Raw genomic sequence first — 20771 nt, 5'->3', positions numbered from 1 at the left:
TAAAGCATAAAACGAAAATGTTTGTTTGAATGTATATCGAGAAAATTGAAAAATCGAATACCGATAAATCCGACATTCAAATACTAATCGTGGAGATGGTAACGGATCTAATGTGATTTGACGTAAACTGACATTTAAGATTAAAGAAATTCTTTAGATTATGTGTCATCCAAATTTCGACGTAATTGCCATATATACTCTACTGCATCAACAAGCTTTAGCAAATTTTAATCGTTTATATATTTTTTGACGTCTCATATATTTTCTTTTATCAAAATGTTTGGACTTAATTTTCGTCGAAATTTGGAGTCAACATTTAGCAAAATTTTACCGACAAAACCCTTTAATATGTGCGGTGTGAGGCATATACGAGAACCCTTACAACCTTTAAAACGATGTCCACGATGGGTTTGCGTAGAAGATGCAGTGAAAATTATCAATTCAGGTATTTAATATTGTATGATTATCTTTCTTCCATACTTAAACAGGTTCATATAAATATTATTTTATGACTAGACATATATTAAATTTATGTTATTTCAGAGCATCTTGTTTTTATACAAGGAGGTGCAGCAACACCTAATGAATTAATACGTGCTATGACTGAACATGGTGTTTGTAATAATTTACGTGGAGTACGATTAATACATATGGGTCTTGAGGGTGATGCACCATTTGGAAGTCCTGAATTTGAGAGTACAGTATTTTATAACTTAAAATATTAGACATAATCGCTACACTCTATTATGTTCATAAAAATATAATTATCTTTCAGAACATTTTAGATCTGTAAGCTTTTACATCAGTGCTAATCTTAGAGAGGCTGTTAATGAAGGCAGAGCAGATTATATTCCAATATTTCTTCACGAAGTACCAAAACTTTTTTACGAGAAGAGAATTATTCCAGATGTTGCATTAATTCAAGTCAGTGTCCCAGATGCTCGTGGTTTTTGTTCTTTAGGTGTAAGCGTGGATTGTACGCGTGCTGCGATTAGTTCAGCCAAAGTTATTATTGGTTAGTAAGCATTTGGCAATAGATAACTGCTACATTTGAATGACAATAAAAATTTCTTTTTTCTTCATTCAGCTCAAGTTAATGAACATATGCCAAGATCATTTGGGGATACTGCTATTCATTCTAGTCATATTGATTGGGCTGTCAAATATGACTGTCCTTTACCATGCGTAGCTAGTACTCCACCAAATGAGATTGAGCAAGAAATTGGCAAGATAATTGCACAAAGGCTAATAGATGATGGAGCAACCTTACAACTTGGGATTGGTAACATACCTGATGCTGTTCTCTGTTCTCTTGGTAATCATAAAGACTTGGGAGTCCATACAGAAATACTTGGTGATACAATGGTAGATTTAGCAGAACGAGGGAATATTTCAAACAAAATGAAAATAAAGCATAGAGGACGTACGGTCAGTTCTCTGGCAATTGGTACGAAAAGAGTATATGACTTCTTACATAACAATCCATTTGTAGGTGTGTACATTCGTCATTTTTTAAATTATTAATATATACAAATTTCTTAATTCTGCAAATAACAAAATATTTATGCGTTTATGTAGAAATGCTTGCAATTAATTACGTAAACGATCCTCGAGTAATATTACAACAACCTAAAATGACAACTATTAATTCTTGTATAGAAATGGATATTACTGGTCAAATATGTTCAGATAGTTTAGGTTGTAAAATGTACTCTGGATTTGGTGGCCAACTTGATTTTACTCGAGGTGCGGCATTGGGCCAGGATGGTCGAGGAAAAGCTATAATTGCGTTCCCTTCAGTAACAAGTAAAGGAGAAAGTAAAATTCAGCCAGTAATCAAACTTGGTATGAAAACGAATTTTATATCAACCGTTTATGAAAAACAATCATTTATTTAGATTAAAATGAATGTTTAATATAATAGTTTGTAAATACAAAACAGTCATATCGTCATCATGTAAATACGATCGAAATCTGTTTCATAGGAGGTGGTATCGTGGTAACGAGAGCACATGCACACTACATAGTTACTGAGCATGGTATAGCAAATCTTTTTGGTAAAACGTTACGTCAAAGAGCAAATGCATTGATTCAAATTGCTCATCCTGATCATAGAGAATGTCTCGAAAAAGCTGCATTTGAAAGACTTAAATCTAATCCAACGAAATATTTATAATTTATATGTAAAAATTATATAGCTTATAAAATTTTGTAACACCATTTAATGCTCATTGCACATAGAAAAGGTTTTTTACCTTAATGTTTGTGTTACAAAATTTTTACGTGAATGTTCTTTTTGCATAGAAAAAAAAAAAATGAAATGAGCAACAAAGACTTATAATTATTATCATGAAATTTGTTTTTACGAATCACTCGTTATACACATACAATTTGAATAAATAATTTATTTATTTCTAATTCTTATTTAAAAGACAAAGTAATATTTACGTATATATATACATACAAATGTTATTTTTTAATTTATAAATATAGCGCACACTTAATATTTCTCAAAAATTGATACCTTCTGGTAATGTTCCTTCTCGCCGTCTCTTTTCAACATTTTCATAGTATTCAGAAAAATTAACATAAGGCTTAATTCTAGAGTTTTTGTTTGTCGATTTTGCACCAGAAGGATACATATCTGATGTTGATGAAGTTTCAGTTGTTGAAAAATCGGAATTTTCTTCTGTAACGCTTGTACTTGAATACTCGTTCTCTAACATTGTTGTAATCTGAGCAGATTCTACAATTGGGTTAAATCTGACTGATTGATTAGTTGGACTTTTCAATGCATGAGGAAGCGGGAAATTAAAATTTCGTACGAGAAGAGTTATATCATCTCGTTTACCAGTTGTTACTGTACTTTGTAAATTACTCATATTAATGTCATGATGAATTCTTACAACTTTATCTACAACAGCTTGAGCAACTCCTGTTAAAGTGGATTGTGCCTGAAACTGAAATTTATTTTGTGAGAATAAGAATATATTACTGTATGTATGATCAATAATTATTTCACACCTCTTGAACTGCAAAATTGATTAATTTTATATTAACTTGATCAACTCCAGTTACTTCCTCTAATGATTTATATAGACCACGAGACATAAGCAATAAAAATTTACAGGAGTCATCAAGTTCTATGCCACCATGAATTTCTGGTTCTGCAATGACAGGTTCTGCTGTGGCAGATGCTAATTCTTCAAATTCTCTGTACCCCCCTTTGACAAGATAGTTCCCAAGACAACGTGTAGTTTCCTGATTTCCAATACGAGATCCTTTAACATAAATTATTATTAAATATCCCAAAAATTGAAGAATTACATTGAAATTAAATATGGTTTTTAAAAATTACCTTGCCTTATAGAATCAATATCCAATTCTAAATGAGACAATCTTAACAATTCATCTTCATTCCTTAAGTCATGATCTACACTTAGTTGTACAACTCTTAACACTTGATTAGCATCTGTTTTGCATAATAAAGCTCTACTGTCGCCAACATTAGCAACATATAACTTTCCACGATATATAAGAGCTACAACTGCACTAGTTCCTGCTGATAGCTCACAATTTAAAGCATTTAACTTATCAACCTAATAAAATCTTAAAATGTAAACAATATTTGATATTTTCAAAATTCATATAATATAATATACTTAACCAACCAAATGTGGAAACTTTTGATAAGTTTCATAGGAGTTCAACCCATCGGGTATATCAAATTGCAAACTGGTCCGTTCAGCCAAAAGGTCTCCGATAGAATCTAAATATCCTCTTTCCACAGCTATAAACGCCTGTCTATATTAATATATTCCACAACTTTACTTTTCTTACAAAAATGTAATAGCCATAATTTACAATCTTCATTACAGCTATACTTTACTTTATTACCTAAGAACTTCTTTAACTTCTTCATCTGTTGATTTACCATTTAATTGTCCAAGTAAAATCTCTGCAGCCATTCGCTGCATAGCAAAATTTGCAACTTTTGTGCCTTCATGCCCATCAAATACTCCATAAAGGAACGTTGAATCATCATAGCGACAGTGAAAGCTACGATCTTCAAATGGATGTTCCTCCTGTCTATACCCATCCTCACGATAAATTATATTTGTAGAAAATCCTACACCTAATAAAATATTTGAAAGGTATAAACATTAAACAAGACCGTTTCTAGGTTATGTTATTAAACTTTTACGCACCAGATTGTTTACATACTGGCAAATCATCCGTCCAACTATACTGAGTATCCTGAAAAGGTATCAAATTAGGGCGTTCTGCCCTAGTTGGCATTGTTAAAGAAGATGAAGTAACTTCAACAAAAATTTCAATTGATATACATGTGGACTTACGTTTCTAACATATCGATTGCATATCGATTCATATCGACTAAATATATCGAAAAATCCACAACAATCGACTAAATTAATTTAAATCAAATATTTCAAAAGGCAATACTTCTATTATTCTTCAATTACTATATTTTATTTAAAGCTTTTATTATCTATATTAGTTAATCCATGGTTATCTATATATATATGCGTATAATATAACGACATATTTATATAATGTACAAGTTATTAAATAAAAATATATGTATATGTGCATATAAAAAATTTAGTATTGCCTTACGAAATGAATTATTTCAATCTTTTCTTTTCCTTCATATTCCGATAAGTTTATCTTTTATTTCCTATGTATTATCACAGACGAATATGTATTTTTTTTGTATTTTGTAAAAGTTTTAGTTTTTTTAGACAACAGGTATATACCATAAAAAACAAAAGCAACTCTTATTACGAACTTTTATCCTACCTGCCAAATTATATGACGTCCCGACCAATTAATAGTAAAAATTTTAGTAATTAATAAACAATTAAATTAATCGACATTGAATATGTGACAATTTTTAATCGCATCGTAATGAATCACGATTACTAGTCTTATGAAACACTTGATAGTATGAAGATGTAAAAAGCCTCTTTTTAAAATATCAACCAAAGTAATATTTATTAACAGAGGGAAATAAATTATTTAACAGGTTATTGCACATAGAGTATTCTAACGGAAATATGTTTCTGTGTTTTTCGTTGTACAAAAAGTACAACGAATGTGATATTAATATTAATATTTTTTACTTTTAATTTAAGAAGGAGAAAATGAGTCGACGGCCTCAGTTAACAAAAACTGAACAACTTCGTCAGGCCAAAACTGCATCACTTGTAAGAGATATCGAATTAAGGGAAGATGCAGCATCCAGACACCAAAGAGACCCATTCAAAGTACGCAGGCGGATGGTTAGACCTGAGCCAAAAAAAGTAGACTTCAGTAAACCAGGAATGACTAAAGCAATGCTAGCTAGAGTAAAACATGCTGAGAAATTTAAAGAAGAATATGAACGTAAGCAAGAATCAGTTACATCATTTCGAACACCTAAAAGGACACCTGCACCAATAGGAGGTGATGCCAGGTCGCGATGATAGTTAAAGTTGATTGTAACAAACAACATGATATTTATCACATGGATAACAAGTTTCTCTCTCTTTAATTTGAATTATGTTTCTCATATATTTATTTCATAAAATATTTCATAAAATATTAAATAATGTAACAAAAAATAAATTAACTAATTCTACAATTTCCATTACCATATATTTAATGTATAAAATTACTATGTATAAAATTACTTCAAATTAGGATGGGCAGGGAAAGAACACCAGGTAGAAAGACTCCACGTATAACACCAGCTACAACTCCTCGAAGAGGAGTCTCTCCATCTAGAAGAGAATTTGAAACTGTAGCCAGTCGTTTACCTTCTCCCATAAAAACTCCAAAAACACCAAGATTACCTGCAAAAGCTCTACCTAGAAAAACTACTGAATTAGCTAAAATGATGAATGCTGATATAATTCAGGCTGACCCAATTGGTGAAGGAATAATTAGTAATATTGTGATACCTCCTGGAATAGTGAGCGAAGATCGTACTACCATTGTTAATATATCACAACCACCTGTGGATCCTGAATCAAAAATAGTATCACAAGTGGCTAATCGTTCGATTCAAGTGATCAGGTGATTTCATAAACTTCTTTTCCTTTTGGTAATGATAACATGACATATTTCATCATTGATAGTGAAACTCTTGATGAGCAAGATGCTGCTGAATCTGCAGCGGTACAAAATAGACTAACAGAATTACAACAAGCTAGAAGAGATTTTGTTATTGCAGTTGCAAATGTTGGTGGGAATGCTCTTCATCTTGAAGATGAAAGTCGTCCCACCACTGTACTTGATTCTGCTCGTATATCCCCTGTACATCAACCCACTCCACAAAAAAAGATTATACGGTAATATTTCAAATAGAGCATTCTTATAACTATTACACCTAATAATGGTATTTGTATAGAGTCCCTGAGTTAGAGGACGTTGAATATACTATCGATCACCCAGATATTATTGCTGCACGTGAATATATGCAAAAATTTAAGGCTGACATGGAAGCAAGAGAAGCAGCTAAAAGAATGGAAGAAGAATTTGAAAGAATAGCAGCAGCAGAACATATGTCAGATGAATTAGATTTAGATATTCCTTTTGAAGAAGAAATTTACCAAGAGAGAGATATCTCTTGGGAAGAAGATGAAAGTGGCATGGCTATGCCTCGTCCATCTAGAATGAAAGCTCAAATTTCTCCTATTCCTAGACAACAAAGACCTTATCAATACGAACCCTTTGAACCAGAACAATTAGAAAAATTCTTTGATGTTCAAACTTATCCACCTTGCCCACAATGTGGGCCACCACCAGGTAGAGAACATTTACATCCTGACTTGTGGGAATTGGAAGACCCATGGTACAAAAGACCTCCAGAACCTGATATGCCAGACTTAATAGAGTTTGAAGAATCTGACCTAATACGTTTCTAAAGTTTATCATATACAATTTTTTATAACAATTTGTTGTAAAATATTGATATCTAATATAATGTATAACTACTACACACATGTAAATAATAATAATAGTGATAATTATTTTTTAATAATGCAATGTGTAATCACCAAAATTTCATATTTAACAAAAGCTGTTAAACATAAAACTTTTTATTAATTAAAAAGTGAGTCATTCATAAATTTATGTTTGTGTAATATTATTTATATATACGTAAAATAGGTTTTTGTTGCTTGTATTTTTCAATTAAATTTATACAAAACCGATGTTGTAAATTTATTGATAAATATAGCTAACCATTGATAACCAATAAAATACTTATAAAAAAGTGAAAAATGTAATATGTAATGAAATTACTGATGAATTACCGAAATCGAGATATATCGATTATCGCGTACTTGAAATGTTACTTTAACTTGCTTTGACTAACGTGGTAGATGTAAATGCATGGTAAACAAGTGCATAAGATGAGTGATCGACAAATTTAGTAACATGTTTCGTTATTCTCAATATTTCGATTTAAAATTGAAAAAATTATCAAGAACTTTCTGTGCCGAATGTAATATTTATTAACAGTTGTGCGTGAAATTTTACTTAATTATGGAGTCCTATTATTATATTTATTTGCTTGACACATGTGCATATCTATCATGGACTTCTTAATTGTACATATTTCAAATATTTATAATGGACGTACCCTAAAAATTAATTAATTATAATTGACAATAAATTATATTTATATATAAGTACTTCGAGTATAATGGCGACACCCACTAACGGTAACGGTAATCTCATCGACGAATTTGAGGAAGCATTTCAGGTATGATATAAGTAATATATTTTAATATAATTTTTTAAAACGATATTTTGGCAAAAGGACAGATTTCTTTTTCTTTCATTCGTTTTGTTTTAACATAAAATACACTTTGCAGCAATGTTTGAGTATATTAATAACGAAAGACGAAGGGTTAGGAAACAATGGAATTGGAGTGTCAGGTGGTTTGACTGTGGATAAAGAAGAAGCACGTAGTGAAGTGGAACAGGTCACGCTAAGATTTATAGATCTGGCAAGACAGATGGAAGCTTTCTTTCTGCAGAAACGATTTTTGTTGTCTGCATTGAAACCAGAATTAGTAATAAAAGAAGATATCAATGATCTTAGAGTAGAATTAGCACGTAAAGAAGATCTCATAAAAAAGCATTATGAAAAAATTACAGTATGGCAGAATTTATTAGCAGATTTACAAGGCTGGGCAAAGTCTCCAGCTCAAGGTCCAGCACCTAATGGTAAGAATCATAAAAAAATGTTAAGAAATGATAATATAGTAAATAATTTTAACGCACTTTAGGTTTACCGAATGGTACTCAAACTGGACAGAACCAACAAAGTGTCAATGGAGGTGGAAATGCAACGATGCAACAACAACAGCAAATGTTACAGCATCAGCAGCAACTCCAACAGCAACAACAACAGTTGCAACATCTACAACAACATCAAATGCAACAGCAACAACTTCATCAGCAACAGGTATTTAAGTAATACCGTTACGAGCAAAGCTGAAACTCCTGTATTCAGGCAGCTGTCTAAAATTAACGTTGAAAAATTTTTTTTAAAATATCACATGCAATTTAAAAAGAAAAAATGTGCGGCAGCGAAAATTGTATATTTACAGAAGCTACTTTTGCTGTAGCAGTTATATTTAGAAGTTACATCTTAAATCATCAGTCTTTAAGATCTGTCTCACTTTAGTTGTAAAAAGAATTCAAACATTATCAATACTGTAAATTATTGAATTTGTTTATACAAAGTATTTCAGTTACACATACACGTATATCACAAGCTTATTTATACTCACCGTAATGTTCTCATTTCAAAATGGTATATTTATTATTACTAGATTTCTATATTATTTGTTACAATTTAAAACTGAATGAATATTAATGTTGGATGATTGTATGTATCGGTGTGTATGCATGTGTGTGTGAATGATAAAATGTATATAAATAGATTAAATTATGAAGTAATCTTTTTGTGATTGAAATACTTATCAGAATTTTAGAAACTATTTTTGCTCTTTTTTTTGAAGTAACAGCTATTCAGGACATAAAACCATTCAGTCCTATTGCACAAAGGCAACGTGTACCAGTGTTGCATATAATCAGTGCCTTATATAATTCCTATCGACAGAAATGTAATATGTAAAAACTAAAAACTTGAAGTGCTTTTAGTAGCTGCGATATAAAATTACAAAAACATAAATTTCATTTATAAGAAAGGAAAGTATTAAATAGATACACTTACATAAATATGTTGTAAAATGGTGCCAAAATAATTGCTATTAAAATGTGTACAAATATTTAGCCAAAAACTGATATAATAAATCTGATAATGGCAATAATAAAAGAAAAATAAGCATATTACTTTTGCTTAACATTAATAGCACACCTAATAATCCCTACTACCTTTAAACATATTAGGAACAGGTAGTGATATTTCAAAAGTATATCATTTCATAATTATTCAAAATTAAACTATATACCCCACAAATATGTACACATCTGTTTATATATTTTCTTAATTAACATACTATAATTATTTATGTCACATATTGAAAATTGTTATAAATTTGACATATTTTTCAATATTTATAAATTTCCTTGTTTATAATACAATGAATATCTTCTGCATGTAAACATGTATGCATGTATTTTGCATCAATGTAAGAGCTACTAAGGAAAGACATATAAAAACTTCATTTATAGTAAATTATGAAAATTACATGTCAAAAAATTTATTTTATTTATTCTTAAAAATTTTATGAATTGACATGTACTTTTTTAATATAATGTTTAGACAGTATTGAATTAAAATATTGCAGCTATTCATAAAAGCGAAAAAAGATTATGCCATTTTACTTATGTTTTTACATGCAAGTAGATGTTTGCAGAATAAATCTCTATTCATGGCAAAAAACATTGTGCTTTCTTTCATTTCCCTAATTACTGTTCCTAATACATCCTACTGGCTTGTAAGGATCGGAACTCTTAATTTCACTATAGACTTACATATTCAAGTATATTGCATGTGTGTTTCATTTGTGTACAGCATTTCTAAGATTTTCATCTTTTAACCATTTCACTGCTATCTTTGGTCCTCCTAAATGCTTAGTTTTTATTTAGCATCATTTTCTATGATACAATAAAATTTATGTTCAAAAAATTGTTTATATCAAATGTATATTGATAAAAATATAATGATAGAATATATATGTGACGTAAAATTGCAGGTACAACAAGGGTCTGGTGCACCTCCGACATCGGGTCTTCAAGGAGTTGGGGTCTCAGTTGGACAACAAGGAATGTTCATGACACAAGGAGGAGTAAGTGTGACTGGTACACGGGGTGGATTTCCTGTCGCAGGTGTAGGAAGTAGTGCTCTCCAGGGTCCTCTCGCTTTCCTGGAAAAGACAACGAGCAATATAGGAATGCCCGAAAGGCGGAGTTGACGCGGAAGGGGGAGGGGCCGGGGTCGGGGTCGAGGAAAAGGCCGAGGAAGAGGACGAGGCGGAGGAGGCAGTTTACCTCCGCCACCACCACTACTCGATACTTCGGACCCGTCGTCGTATGCTGCTGCTGCCGCAGTTGCAGCTGCTGCGGCAGCGCCCCTTCCCTCTCCACAGCAGCAACCTCCACCATCTTGTACATGAATATATTTACAACAAATTAATTTGTTATTGTAAGATATCGTTCCTATAACTAAAATTATTGCGGTCGCAGAAAACTGTTTTTGATCGTATAGGTTTATACTATCTTTAGTAAAAGGGCGGAGCGTTTTGTTAAGTTAATGTTTAGTACGCAATTTTATAATATGGTTATATAAATATGTACATTAAAAAATATGCGTAATGCATCTTAATTAATTATTTAAAAAACAGGATTTTAATTAAAAAATGATAATTAAATAATGCCAGTTTTATTAAATCGTATATCAGTATAAATAATGAACATATAATACCATTCAGTTATTTCTGGAAAAATATTTTGTGTTCATTCTGTAAATTGCTGACTTTTTACTTTGGTATTTTATATTTTCTCTTTATGTAATAATAACTGGAAAATTACATAAAGAACACATGGTGTATTTATGAAATAAAATAATCAGTACATATGTCCTTTTAAACTGTTCAAGGGGGATGAGCAGCAGAAACTGTACATAAGAAAATTGCAATGGTCAAAGCGTTAACATAAATTTTACATGTACATAAAATTAGAAGTACGACTTTTCATACAATAAGTCATATTGTATTTTATTATATTAAGTTCAAATAGTTATTAACACCCTTACAAATTACGTGTAATAGTTTACACGATATTGATCAAAATTATGTATTTTAAATGCAACACAAATAAAGTATAAATTGCCCAAAATTTAATATACCTCCCATAGATATATCTCTATTATATTAAGCTATACTTTGTACAAATTTAGTATATTGTATTCTATTCTATACGACGTCGTACAATCAGACCTTTTTGATATTGTTAAATCTTTCCTATTCCTTTATTGATAGTCACTGACACTGTCTTTAATTGTTTCAGTAAATGTAACACACCTTATATAATGTGAATAAAACAAGCTGTACAAAAGAAGATTTACCATATTTGTACTAGGTATTGCTGTACTGTAAAGATATAATTCTGTACACAAATACAATGACTACGAATTTTATAAATGGCATGTGATTCGATTTTCTTATGGAACGTTATTCTCTTATGTTGGAACCCGCGTTCGCGAGAACATATGAGAATGGCAACATTATATATATATATATACTTACTAATACAATCAAATGTCGTTCGCCACCTATGAACTGTTGCTAGAAGTATAATTAGACGAGAGACAATGCAGTTTGGTAATCGCCGAAGGATTTCAAATTTGGCGTCACAATAAGGAGAAACGATCGCTGTCTAATATTTAATTTTTCTGCTGTCGAATATAAGAATAAAGTGAGTGATTTAGATACAACAAAACACCCTACGGAATTCATATTTAGACTGAGTATTTAAAAAAAAATAGAAATTAGTTAAACCCTCGCAGCAATGCCTGAATTGGAAGTTGTTTATGTTAGATGAAATTGATGGCAGATGAATACAATTTTAAGTAAAAAAATTACATTTCAGTTAAATTTCAGGTAAGCATAATTAGAGATATCAGTTGTCAAAAAAAAAAAAAAAAAAAAAAAAGAAAATTGATTACATGTGAGACAGAAGTGAATACGCTTGCTTGCTTCGAAGTTTTCGGGGGCGCGTAGAGACATGAAATCGTCAGACAAAAATGCGACACTTGCTTTCTCAGCAACCGTCTTTATTGTAATGTCAAATTTAAAGTACTTCTAGCAACAGCTTGTAGATTGTGAGCAATATTTGACTGTAGTAGTAAACGTATATGTTACACTGTTACCATTCTTATATATTCTCACGAGCACGGGTTCCAAGATAAGTGGATAACTCTGTACATTCCGATGCATGTACTTAATTCGTTGTATCGACTTTAGTCATTTTGTATAAATGTCAGAATGTCAAACGGGAGGTAAGCATGGATAAAATATATGTATATATATAATAATGTGTATATGTGTATGTATATATAGAACAAAGTTATATATACATATATATACATGCGTGTATACATATATGTATACGTATATATAAAAATAGATAAACTTGCATCATACAACTTAAAATAGTTGTAAATTTTAACACAATGCCTGCAAAAACTGGATCAGCGTGCGGGTCGGACGACCTGCCATTCCAGCTGGTACATATGGTAACTTATCAGGTCCAGGACCCATTACTCCTGCAATATCTAAATGCATCCATGGTGTATTGTTCGAGATGAATTCATGTAGGAAAGCAGCGGCTGTACATGAACCACCACCTTTCGTTCTCGCAACATTTCTTATATCAGCTGATTTAACTTTTTCTGCAATTGGTACCATATTATTCAATATATTACTCTTCAAAGTTAAAAATATTGATTAATTGAATTATTTTCTTACTTGTCATTTCATCTGTGAAATGCTGCCAAAGTGGAAATCTCCATACTCTATCACCAGTAAGAGTGCCTGCATTTCTTAGTTTTTCAAACAGTGAGCTATTGTTTGTGAAAACTCCAGTTGCTGCTCCTCCTAAAGCAATTCTCATCGCACCAGTTAGTGTTGCAAGATCCAAGATAAAACTGTATATGAAAAGTATTTAATAAGAATATCTATACTACTGTATCAGTTGTTATATATTTCCCAATTAATGCAACAGTTACCTTGGATTAAATTCTTGAGCATAACAAAGTGCATCCGCAAGAATAAGTCTGCCTTCCGCATCAGTGTTATCTACGATAATACTCTTCCCGTTCATTGCAACTACAACATCTCCTGGTTTAGTCGCAGTTCCAGATGGCAAATTTTCAGTAAGTGGTATCAAACCAATAAGATTCAATTTTAATTTAAGTTCAGCAGCAGCTCGAATAGCAGCTACTACACATGCAGCACCAGTCATATCAGCACGCATTTCGTCCATATCAGCTGGAGGCTAAAGTTATATAATGTTATTTACACTAAATGTATTAATTTACAATTACTTTACCTTAAGACTGATACCGCCAGCATCGAAAGTAACACCTTTTCCAACGAACGCAATTGGTTGGGAATTATCATCAGCACCTTTGTAGTAAATTTCAACGAATTTCGGTGGCTCACAACTACCATGAGATACGCTAAGGAAAGAACCCATCTTTTTCTGTTCTGCCCATTCTTTATTATGAACTTTTACAGTAATTCCTAATTTAGTGAGAACTGTCTGTACTTCTTCCGAAAATATTGTAGGTGTCATTAAATTGGCTGGTGTATCTGCTAAATGGCGTGCCCAATTTTGAGCTTGAGCTTTAATACTTCCAATACGCCACTGTTCCCTTGAAAAAATAATTTTCTTTACACTACCATAATATAAATAAATATACAAAAAGAAAAAGAAAGAATGTATTACTTACTCTCCTTCTTGACCATATAACGAAACTTTTGGAAGAATTTTTTGTTTTTCCTTATTTTTTGAGCCTTGATAGAACCATGTTGATAATGTAGCTCCTTCTGCTGCAGCCTCAGCATCTCCTAATGTTTCTAGATGTATGTCTTTTATTTCAACCGCATCCAATGCACGACATCCAGCTAATGTAGCATTATAACATTATTATTAAGGTATAATGAAAAAGATGTTCATATTGCTGTATGTAAACACATTGATTTTTATATAAAGAATATTTACCTGCTGCAGCTATACGTATGTTTTCTTTTCCCTCATGTATTTCTTCAAGCTGATTAATGCCAAGATTCTTTTTTCCAAGACCAACAACTGCAATTCCAACGTAATCCTTCTCATCCAAACCCCAAAATATTCTAGCATGACCTTTGGGAATTTTTGGACCTGCTCTGAAGTGGTACAAGTATTGAAATATTATTTAAAATGATTTATCCAATAAAATATATATTATTAAGACAAGAGGGGGAATGTATATATGAAATTAAAAAAATTTTTGAAGAACATACTGAGACACAAGTTCATGAATTTATTTCTTACAATAATTCTAGGCATCTTGGACATCTATTAGCACATGCTAGAGCATCTGCAATTTTAAAATACAATCTGAAAATATACTATTCTTTACATATATATATATATATATATACACATATATATACATGTGTATATATATGTGTATATATCCTAGAACATAGTCCTTTAAAATTATTCTAATGTCTCTAATAATCGTTCTAATTATTAATTGAATTAAAATTACAATTATTTTTCATGATATTATAACTATGTATTAACTCACAACTATATTCTCTGATCTATAGTGTAGACAATTGATTTGCACTCATAATACATTAATGGTAGGCATGACAATTATTTCAAATGTATTTTGATATTAATAAGAATTTACAACAGTAAAGAATTATCTTCGAATCTAATGCAGTACAGTGTAACACTATGTTCTTATTACCAAAATTTGATTCTTCATTTATGTATATATACAGATTTAAGTATGTAGATTTTCCATGGGGTTTCATATTTGTAACATCGTTTGCTTAAATATTATTATGTAAATTGTAAAGAAACTATTAAAAATTGACACATTGATATTTAGAAATATAAGCCATGTTATAGATTTACTTAAAACATACTATTCAGAGCTAAGTAAAATAGCATTTAATAGAAAATAAATTTTTCTTCTTTCTTCAATAGAATTATTACATCAAATAATTGATATTATTTTTTTGCGGAAATTATTAATTGTAACTATGTATAATTTATTTATTTCTAAAATAATGAACATGCCTTTATAATTAAAAAATATTAACAATCTACTACTTTTCATCATAAATTCTGTCTTTCCTTAGCTCTGATACTAATATATAAAAACAGTGATTGTAACACTGATAGTAGGAACTTAATGCAATTCAAGCACATTTACTACTTCTTTACTGATGTGATGTTCTTGGCACACATTAAATTGAATTGAACAGATAGTATTAACATTGTTTGTGATATCAACTTATACATTTCTACTGTTCTGAATTTAATAATCTATTAGGCTACTTTGGCAAGATTTATTATAAGAATCACACTGCATGTGATCAAGATTACATTCTTATGTGACGATTATTATAAACGATTTAAAATATTTTTCCTTTTTACATATCATTACAAGTCACAAAAATATTTTCCACATCGTAAATTGTTTAGAATAATGAAATTTTATATTTTATTTAACATTCATAAATCATATTTATCAAGCTAACAAAATCTGTATTAAATATTAGATAACTTATAAGACTTAATTATAAACAAATATTATTACTATATAAGATTAATTATGGCCAAAAACAAAAAATGAAAAAATGCGGTTAATAATAATATAATGGTAATGAAATTCACCTAATAAAAATGTTTTATTGCACTAGAATTGTGCTAATAATTACTGTGCAAATACATTAATTTAAGAAAATATAAAACATAACTAAATTGTATAACATTTTAGAAGGCCATTTTCTATAATAAAAATTATTAGATGCACGCGTATATCATTAATATATTTATATGAACTATTTAATATTAAAATTCAGTCTATTGTTAAAATATATCTAAACTGCAAAACAATTAAATAAGTGTAATACAAGTACCCATATGTTTAATAAAAATATAATGAGAAAAAAGTATTTGTGCTGTTTGATATTCAGAGTATTACTTTCTCAAATAAGTCAGTCTCTAACAATTTCTATATGTAGAAGTTTTCTCAATTTTGCTTACAACAAATTACTATAACATTTAGAATAAATTTCCACTTCTCGTTGTTATTTGTGTCTGAGCACTTAATTGAATAAATTTCAAAATATATATATATGCTAAAGATCATAGAACTCATAACTAATTTTAAATTAATTCTAATATTTTAATAGTCCCTTGAGAATTTGCAGCTACCACAACATTGGACATTTGTTTCCAGCAAACTGCAGACACAAATTCATTCAGATCTTCTTCTCTTCTTTCTTGTATTTCTAATATACTTCGAACAGCATCAAATTTATATGAGAACAATTGTTTGGAAAGTCCTTTGTAGTACACATAAAGTGCATTATTTTCTGACCCACATGCTACATAATCACCGTCGGTAGTGAGACCTATAAAATTCTTCTCGTTTACATGTCCGACGAATGAACGTAGACAATGTGGATTATTGATATTCCACATTTTTAATTGCGAATCCGTGCTTGCAGATACTATTTCTTCTTTGTTAATGAATTTAACATATGAAACAGCTTTACGGTGGCCTTTAAAAATACAGAGTGCTTCCTTCATATTACGTAAATCATAATAATGGACACAATGGTCTGCAGATCCAAATGCCAAGTGACATGAACTACGTGGGTTAAATTTTACACAACACACATTAGCTTTTGCTTCTAAAGAAGCCACGGAATGATCATTGTTCAAAGACCATAACTTCACTCTAGCATCATCTGACCCTGATGCTATAAGTTTAGTATCTACATCATTAAAATCAACAGACCAACATCTCTTTTCATGTTCTTGAAATGTTTTAGTTCTCTGACAAGTTGCAGCATCCCATACTGTTACAATTCCTTCATAATCAGATGATGCTAGCATTCCTTTATGAAAGGAATTCCATGAAACACATGATATTTTGGAGCTAGATACCATTTCAACACAGGGGTAATGTATATCTACAGTGTCTCTTATTACAGCACTATAATCAAATACTTTTATACGTTTTGTAACTCCAGCTATAGCAAAAAATTCATTATCTTTATCGAATTCAATGCTTGAAACAATAGTGGAATTATTAAAAATATCTGACGAATAATTCAAAGTCGCTAATGGACGTAATGCTTTATATCTAGAGAATTTAACAAGGTTTTCTCTAAAAACATCAAGTCCTGAACTAGTACCTTGCCATGAATCACTTTGACTGTGAGATTTATGCCCAAGGAGTAGTTCCTTAGCACGAGAATCGAAATAGCATTGAACAAAATCATCAAAATGAGCATGCATCCTCTTTCTACGTACAGCTAAAGTAGATCCTACTGCATAATCATTTTGTTTTTTACTTCCTGTAGGATTAATAAAGGTTTCACTTCCAACAACACTTGCTTTTTCATTTGGTTTTACCATGTTTGAATCAATTATATCTATAAGACCAATCATTTCTTTTCTTATAGCTGATACCTGTGCAGTATCATTCTCACTGGATTTTTTCAAATCTTCTACTTTAGGACATTTATTTTGAACATCTCTTAGAATATTCTCAACTTCTTCCATATCCTTCTTAATCAATGCTATCTCTTTTTGTAACTGATTCTTTTGTTCTTCTTTTTGCTGCAATAGATGCTTCAAAAATTCATGTAGCAATTTATTTTGTGCTGTACATGTTTCTGCTTCCAGTAAATGTTTTCTTTGTGTTAGTACTTCTAGCATTACATTTACATCTGGTAATGTTAGATTAGCACTTTCCGCAGCTATAATATCTCTTAAACCATCATGTGGTGGTACAGGTAAATCTGTACCTACTACTCTGTGTCTACCATCAGCTGCATAAGAAGATCCTAATTCAGCAAGACCCTTAATTCTAGTTTTATATTTTGATATCAATTCATGTAATAGAAAGTTTGGAAAAATATCTTGTTGAGTTAACGCATAGCTACACTTTGGACAACGGCCATTGGCTTCCAAAGATTTTATTATACAACGATAACAAAATGTATGACCACAACGTGTGATATGAGCTTCATCAATTACTTCAAGACAAATAGGACATAGATAATCATTATTTTTATCTTCAAGTGTACCACTAATTCTATGAAGAACATTTGCTGAGTGATTTTGTTTACTCATTCTACCACTACATTCACCTACACCTCCGCTGCTTCCAGGAATATCATTTCCCAAATTACTATCATTGATAGCTGACATTTTTTCCCTCAATTGAATAATATTTCTTAGAATACATTTAATTATTTTCAGATACATCTGGTAATTTTAATCTGCTTTTTTAAATCTCATACTTTTTAAAGTTTTGTATGAGCTCTTCCAATAGATGATTTTACTTGATTAATAACCGATCTATAGAAATAATTGCTTTACAAATAATATACTGTTAAAATTTTTTATATAACAAAATATGTGTCTGGTAACTCCTTCTGTGCAGCGAGTTTTGCTTCATATCATGCGTACAATATCGTCTCTCAGTCTAGTCTCTCCTGAAACAATGAAAATAATGCCAGTGAGCTCATAAGACATAAATTTCATTTAAATTCAATTTTGTTAAAAGAAAATACTTTATGTAAACTTTTCAAAAGAACAAAGGAAAAGCAATTCTGAATATTATATATAAAAGCTCAGGCAGCATTATGACAATTGTTTCAGGCTGGAACTATGAATAAAAGATTTAATATTCATTAATGTTAATCCATATGATATGCAAAACAAAACTATAGAAATAATAATATGTAAAACTATACTTTGCATGGTCACTTATCATAAATCAATGTCATTTATTATTTACATTTGATTTATCATGAATTGATAAAAGTACTTGCTTGATTTGAAGGAAAGCGGATCAATCTTAGGTATACGGTACTTATACCTGAATTATGGACACACATCTATGATCTGGTTTCACATATTATATGAAAAAAAAATATGTTTAGTAAAAAGAATATTAACACAGATTTTTACATAAATATGTGATACAAAAAGATCTGATTACGGTACAAAATATGTTACAGATCGTTAATAAAATTTCCAACTTACAACAAAATATGTTTTTGCAGTTTTCCTTTAACTAGTTCATCATATTTAGCCGCTGTGGGAGTCAATGAAACGTTGTTTTCATCTTCTGCTTCGTATAGACCAAGCACCAATCCTTTCTGTTGGAAATTTAGATATCAGAAATTAAGTATCGAAGTATAGAAATCTTAGAATACGACACAGTACATATATCGAATCATAGCCTCACAAAACAAATTCATTCGTTCTCCTCTCGGAAAGTTTTCTTTCGATAAGAAAAGAAGAAAGCGAAAGGAGAAAATTTATAATACATTTTTCAATAAAACTATTAATAACTTGTATATCTCAATCAAGTATTTCTCCCACTTCTCCTTCTACGATGTTGAATACCAAACTGAAAATTCCTCGTTTCGGCAATTTCTTCGTAAAATAGACATATACCACTTATCTAATGAAATAATAGCAACGAATACTATTCGATTAAGGAATAAATAACATTATAATTACCTTCATGGTCGAAATGCAAGATAAGAAACGTAACTGCGAATTTCCGTATTGTAGACCCTTACCCCTGATAAGAGACAATGCCATAATTTGTTCAAGAGAGCACTTAGGTGTGATATATATACGTATGACTATATAGATATATATATATCTGTGTGTACATATGAGAATGTATGTGTACGCATGAACGTGTACACACTGTGCTAGAAAGATACGATATCTATATAGATATCTTGGTCACTTATGTTATAGATTCGCGACTCTAATGCCTCGTGTAGCATGTTCGTGTGGCGACACCAACTTCCGTTTAGTCATCTCACCTAAAAGTTTACTCCGCTAAAAGATAAAATAGTCAAGCGATTTCTGTTTCCAAGAAACAATCTGCAATTCTATTGCATAGCAAAATGTTTTTTTTCTTCTTCTTTTTGAGCTATCGAACAATTAATGTTAAATTAGATATTTTGTATAATTTAATTATCAGATATATAGCCTTAATTTTATTCAAGTTCATATTTTTACGAACTAAAAAAAATGAGGATTTATTTCATTTACTAGATATTATGAGTATTTTATTTCGGATATTTATATATTTTTGCATATTATGTGCATTATACGATTTTTTGCATTTTTAAAGTTATATTATTAAACATTTGCATATAAGTCGCTTAAATTGACCGTATATACATTTATTTAAATTATTGAATCCCGCATGCATTTACAAAATAAGCTTTCTACTTATTGTGTAATACAAATTACTAACTATATATATATATATGTGTGTGTGTGTGTGTGTGTGTGTGTATATAATTGAAAACAAGATGTAATAAGCATTATTGAACTATTAGGACAAACAACTTCTTGTCATTCAGTAGATAAAGTCTGCAATTACCACTATTATTTAAAGCAAATATATTACATTATCTTTACTCATTTTTCATATAGAAAAAATTTTCAAG

General features: G+C 30.4%; 5 protein-coding genes across 8 annotated transcripts; 3 read left to right on the top strand and 2 right to left on the bottom strand.

Moving 5' to 3' along the window:
- Positions 1 to 111: 111 nt before the first annotated feature.
- LOC126924090 (4-hydroxybutyrate coenzyme A transferase-like) lies at positions 112 to 2418 on the top strand. The gene is made up of 6 exons (XM_050738206.1): positions 112 to 445; positions 544 to 696; positions 776 to 1015; positions 1088 to 1492; positions 1579 to 1845; positions 1986 to 2418. The coding sequence occupies exons 1-6, from the start codon at positions 277 to 279 to the stop codon at positions 2174 to 2176; spliced, it is 1425 nt and encodes a 474-aa protein (XP_050594163.1). The 5' UTR covers positions 112 to 276; the 3' UTR covers positions 2177 to 2418.
- Positions 2386 to 4406, bottom strand: LOC126924089 (TGF-beta-activated kinase 1 and MAP3K7-binding protein 1-like). Of its 3 annotated transcripts, none has more exons than XM_050738202.1 (7): positions 4359 to 4406; positions 4209 to 4288; positions 3898 to 4135; positions 3672 to 3804; positions 3359 to 3599; positions 3025 to 3281; positions 2386 to 2960 (listed from the first exon to the last, which is right to left on the bottom strand). In XM_050738202.1, the coding sequence occupies exons 1-7, from the start codon at positions 4388 to 4390 to the stop codon at positions 2511 to 2513; spliced, it is 1431 nt and encodes a 476-aa protein (XP_050594159.1). In that variant the 5' UTR covers positions 4391 to 4406; the 3' UTR covers positions 2386 to 2510. The 3 variants fall into 3 exon arrangements, with proteins under 3 accessions (XP_050594159.1, XP_050594160.1, XP_050594161.1); XM_050738203.1 differs by having other exon boundaries at positions 3898 to 4129; positions 4359 to 4405; XM_050738204.1 differs by having other exon boundaries at positions 4209 to 4283; positions 4359 to 4393.
- Positions 4407 to 4854: 448 nt separating this feature from the next.
- LOC126924487 (uncharacterized) lies at positions 4855 to 7058 on the top strand. Its single transcript, XM_050739031.1, has 5 exons — positions 4855 to 5047; positions 5157 to 5484; positions 5679 to 6078; positions 6141 to 6353; positions 6413 to 7058. Exons 2-5 carry the CDS (start codon positions 5166 to 5168, stop codon positions 6927 to 6929), a joined length of 1449 nt encoding a protein of 482 aa, XP_050594988.1. The 5' UTR covers positions 4855 to 5047; positions 5157 to 5165; the 3' UTR covers positions 6930 to 7058.
- A 303-nt stretch (positions 7059 to 7361) lies between these two features.
- On the top strand, positions 7362 to 12200 carry LOC126924098 (mediator of RNA polymerase II transcription subunit 28-like). Its single transcript, XM_050738219.1, has 4 exons — positions 7362 to 7771; positions 7884 to 8238; positions 8301 to 8479; positions 10239 to 12200. Exons 1-4 carry the CDS (start codon positions 7712 to 7714, stop codon positions 10455 to 10457), a joined length of 813 nt encoding a protein of 270 aa, XP_050594176.1. The 5' UTR covers positions 7362 to 7711; the 3' UTR covers positions 10458 to 12200.
- Positions 10909 to 19962, bottom strand: LOC126924076 (E3 ubiquitin-protein ligase COP1-like). Of its 2 annotated transcripts, XM_050738168.1 has the most exons (8): positions 19819 to 19962; positions 19336 to 19451; positions 14269 to 14432; positions 13997 to 14171; positions 13594 to 13918; positions 13271 to 13539; positions 13011 to 13189; positions 10909 to 12934 (listed from the first exon to the last, which is right to left on the bottom strand). In XM_050738168.1, the coding sequence occupies exons 1-8, from the start codon at positions 19900 to 19902 to the stop codon at positions 12708 to 12710; spliced, it is 1539 nt and encodes a 512-aa protein (XP_050594125.1). In that variant the 5' UTR covers positions 19903 to 19962; the 3' UTR covers positions 10909 to 12707. The 2 variants fall into 2 exon arrangements, with proteins under 2 accessions (XP_050594125.1, XP_050594124.1); XM_050738167.1 differs by lacking the exons at positions 10909 to 12934; positions 13011 to 13189; positions 13271 to 13539; ... (1 more) ...; positions 13997 to 14171; positions 14269 to 14432 and adding an exon at positions 14547 to 18782 and having other exon boundaries at positions 19819 to 19840.
- Positions 19963 to 20771: the final 809 nt, after the last annotated feature.

Source organism: Bombus affinis, chromosome 14 (assembly GCF_024516045.1).
Source record: "Bombus affinis isolate iyBomAffi1 chromosome 14, iyBomAffi1.2, whole genome shotgun sequence".
NCBI classification, from domain to species: domain Eukaryota; kingdom Metazoa; phylum Arthropoda; class Insecta; order Hymenoptera; family Apidae; genus Bombus; species Bombus affinis.
Note: the sequence above shows the minus strand (reverse complement) of the source record. Positions and strands in the feature narration are given on the sequence as shown.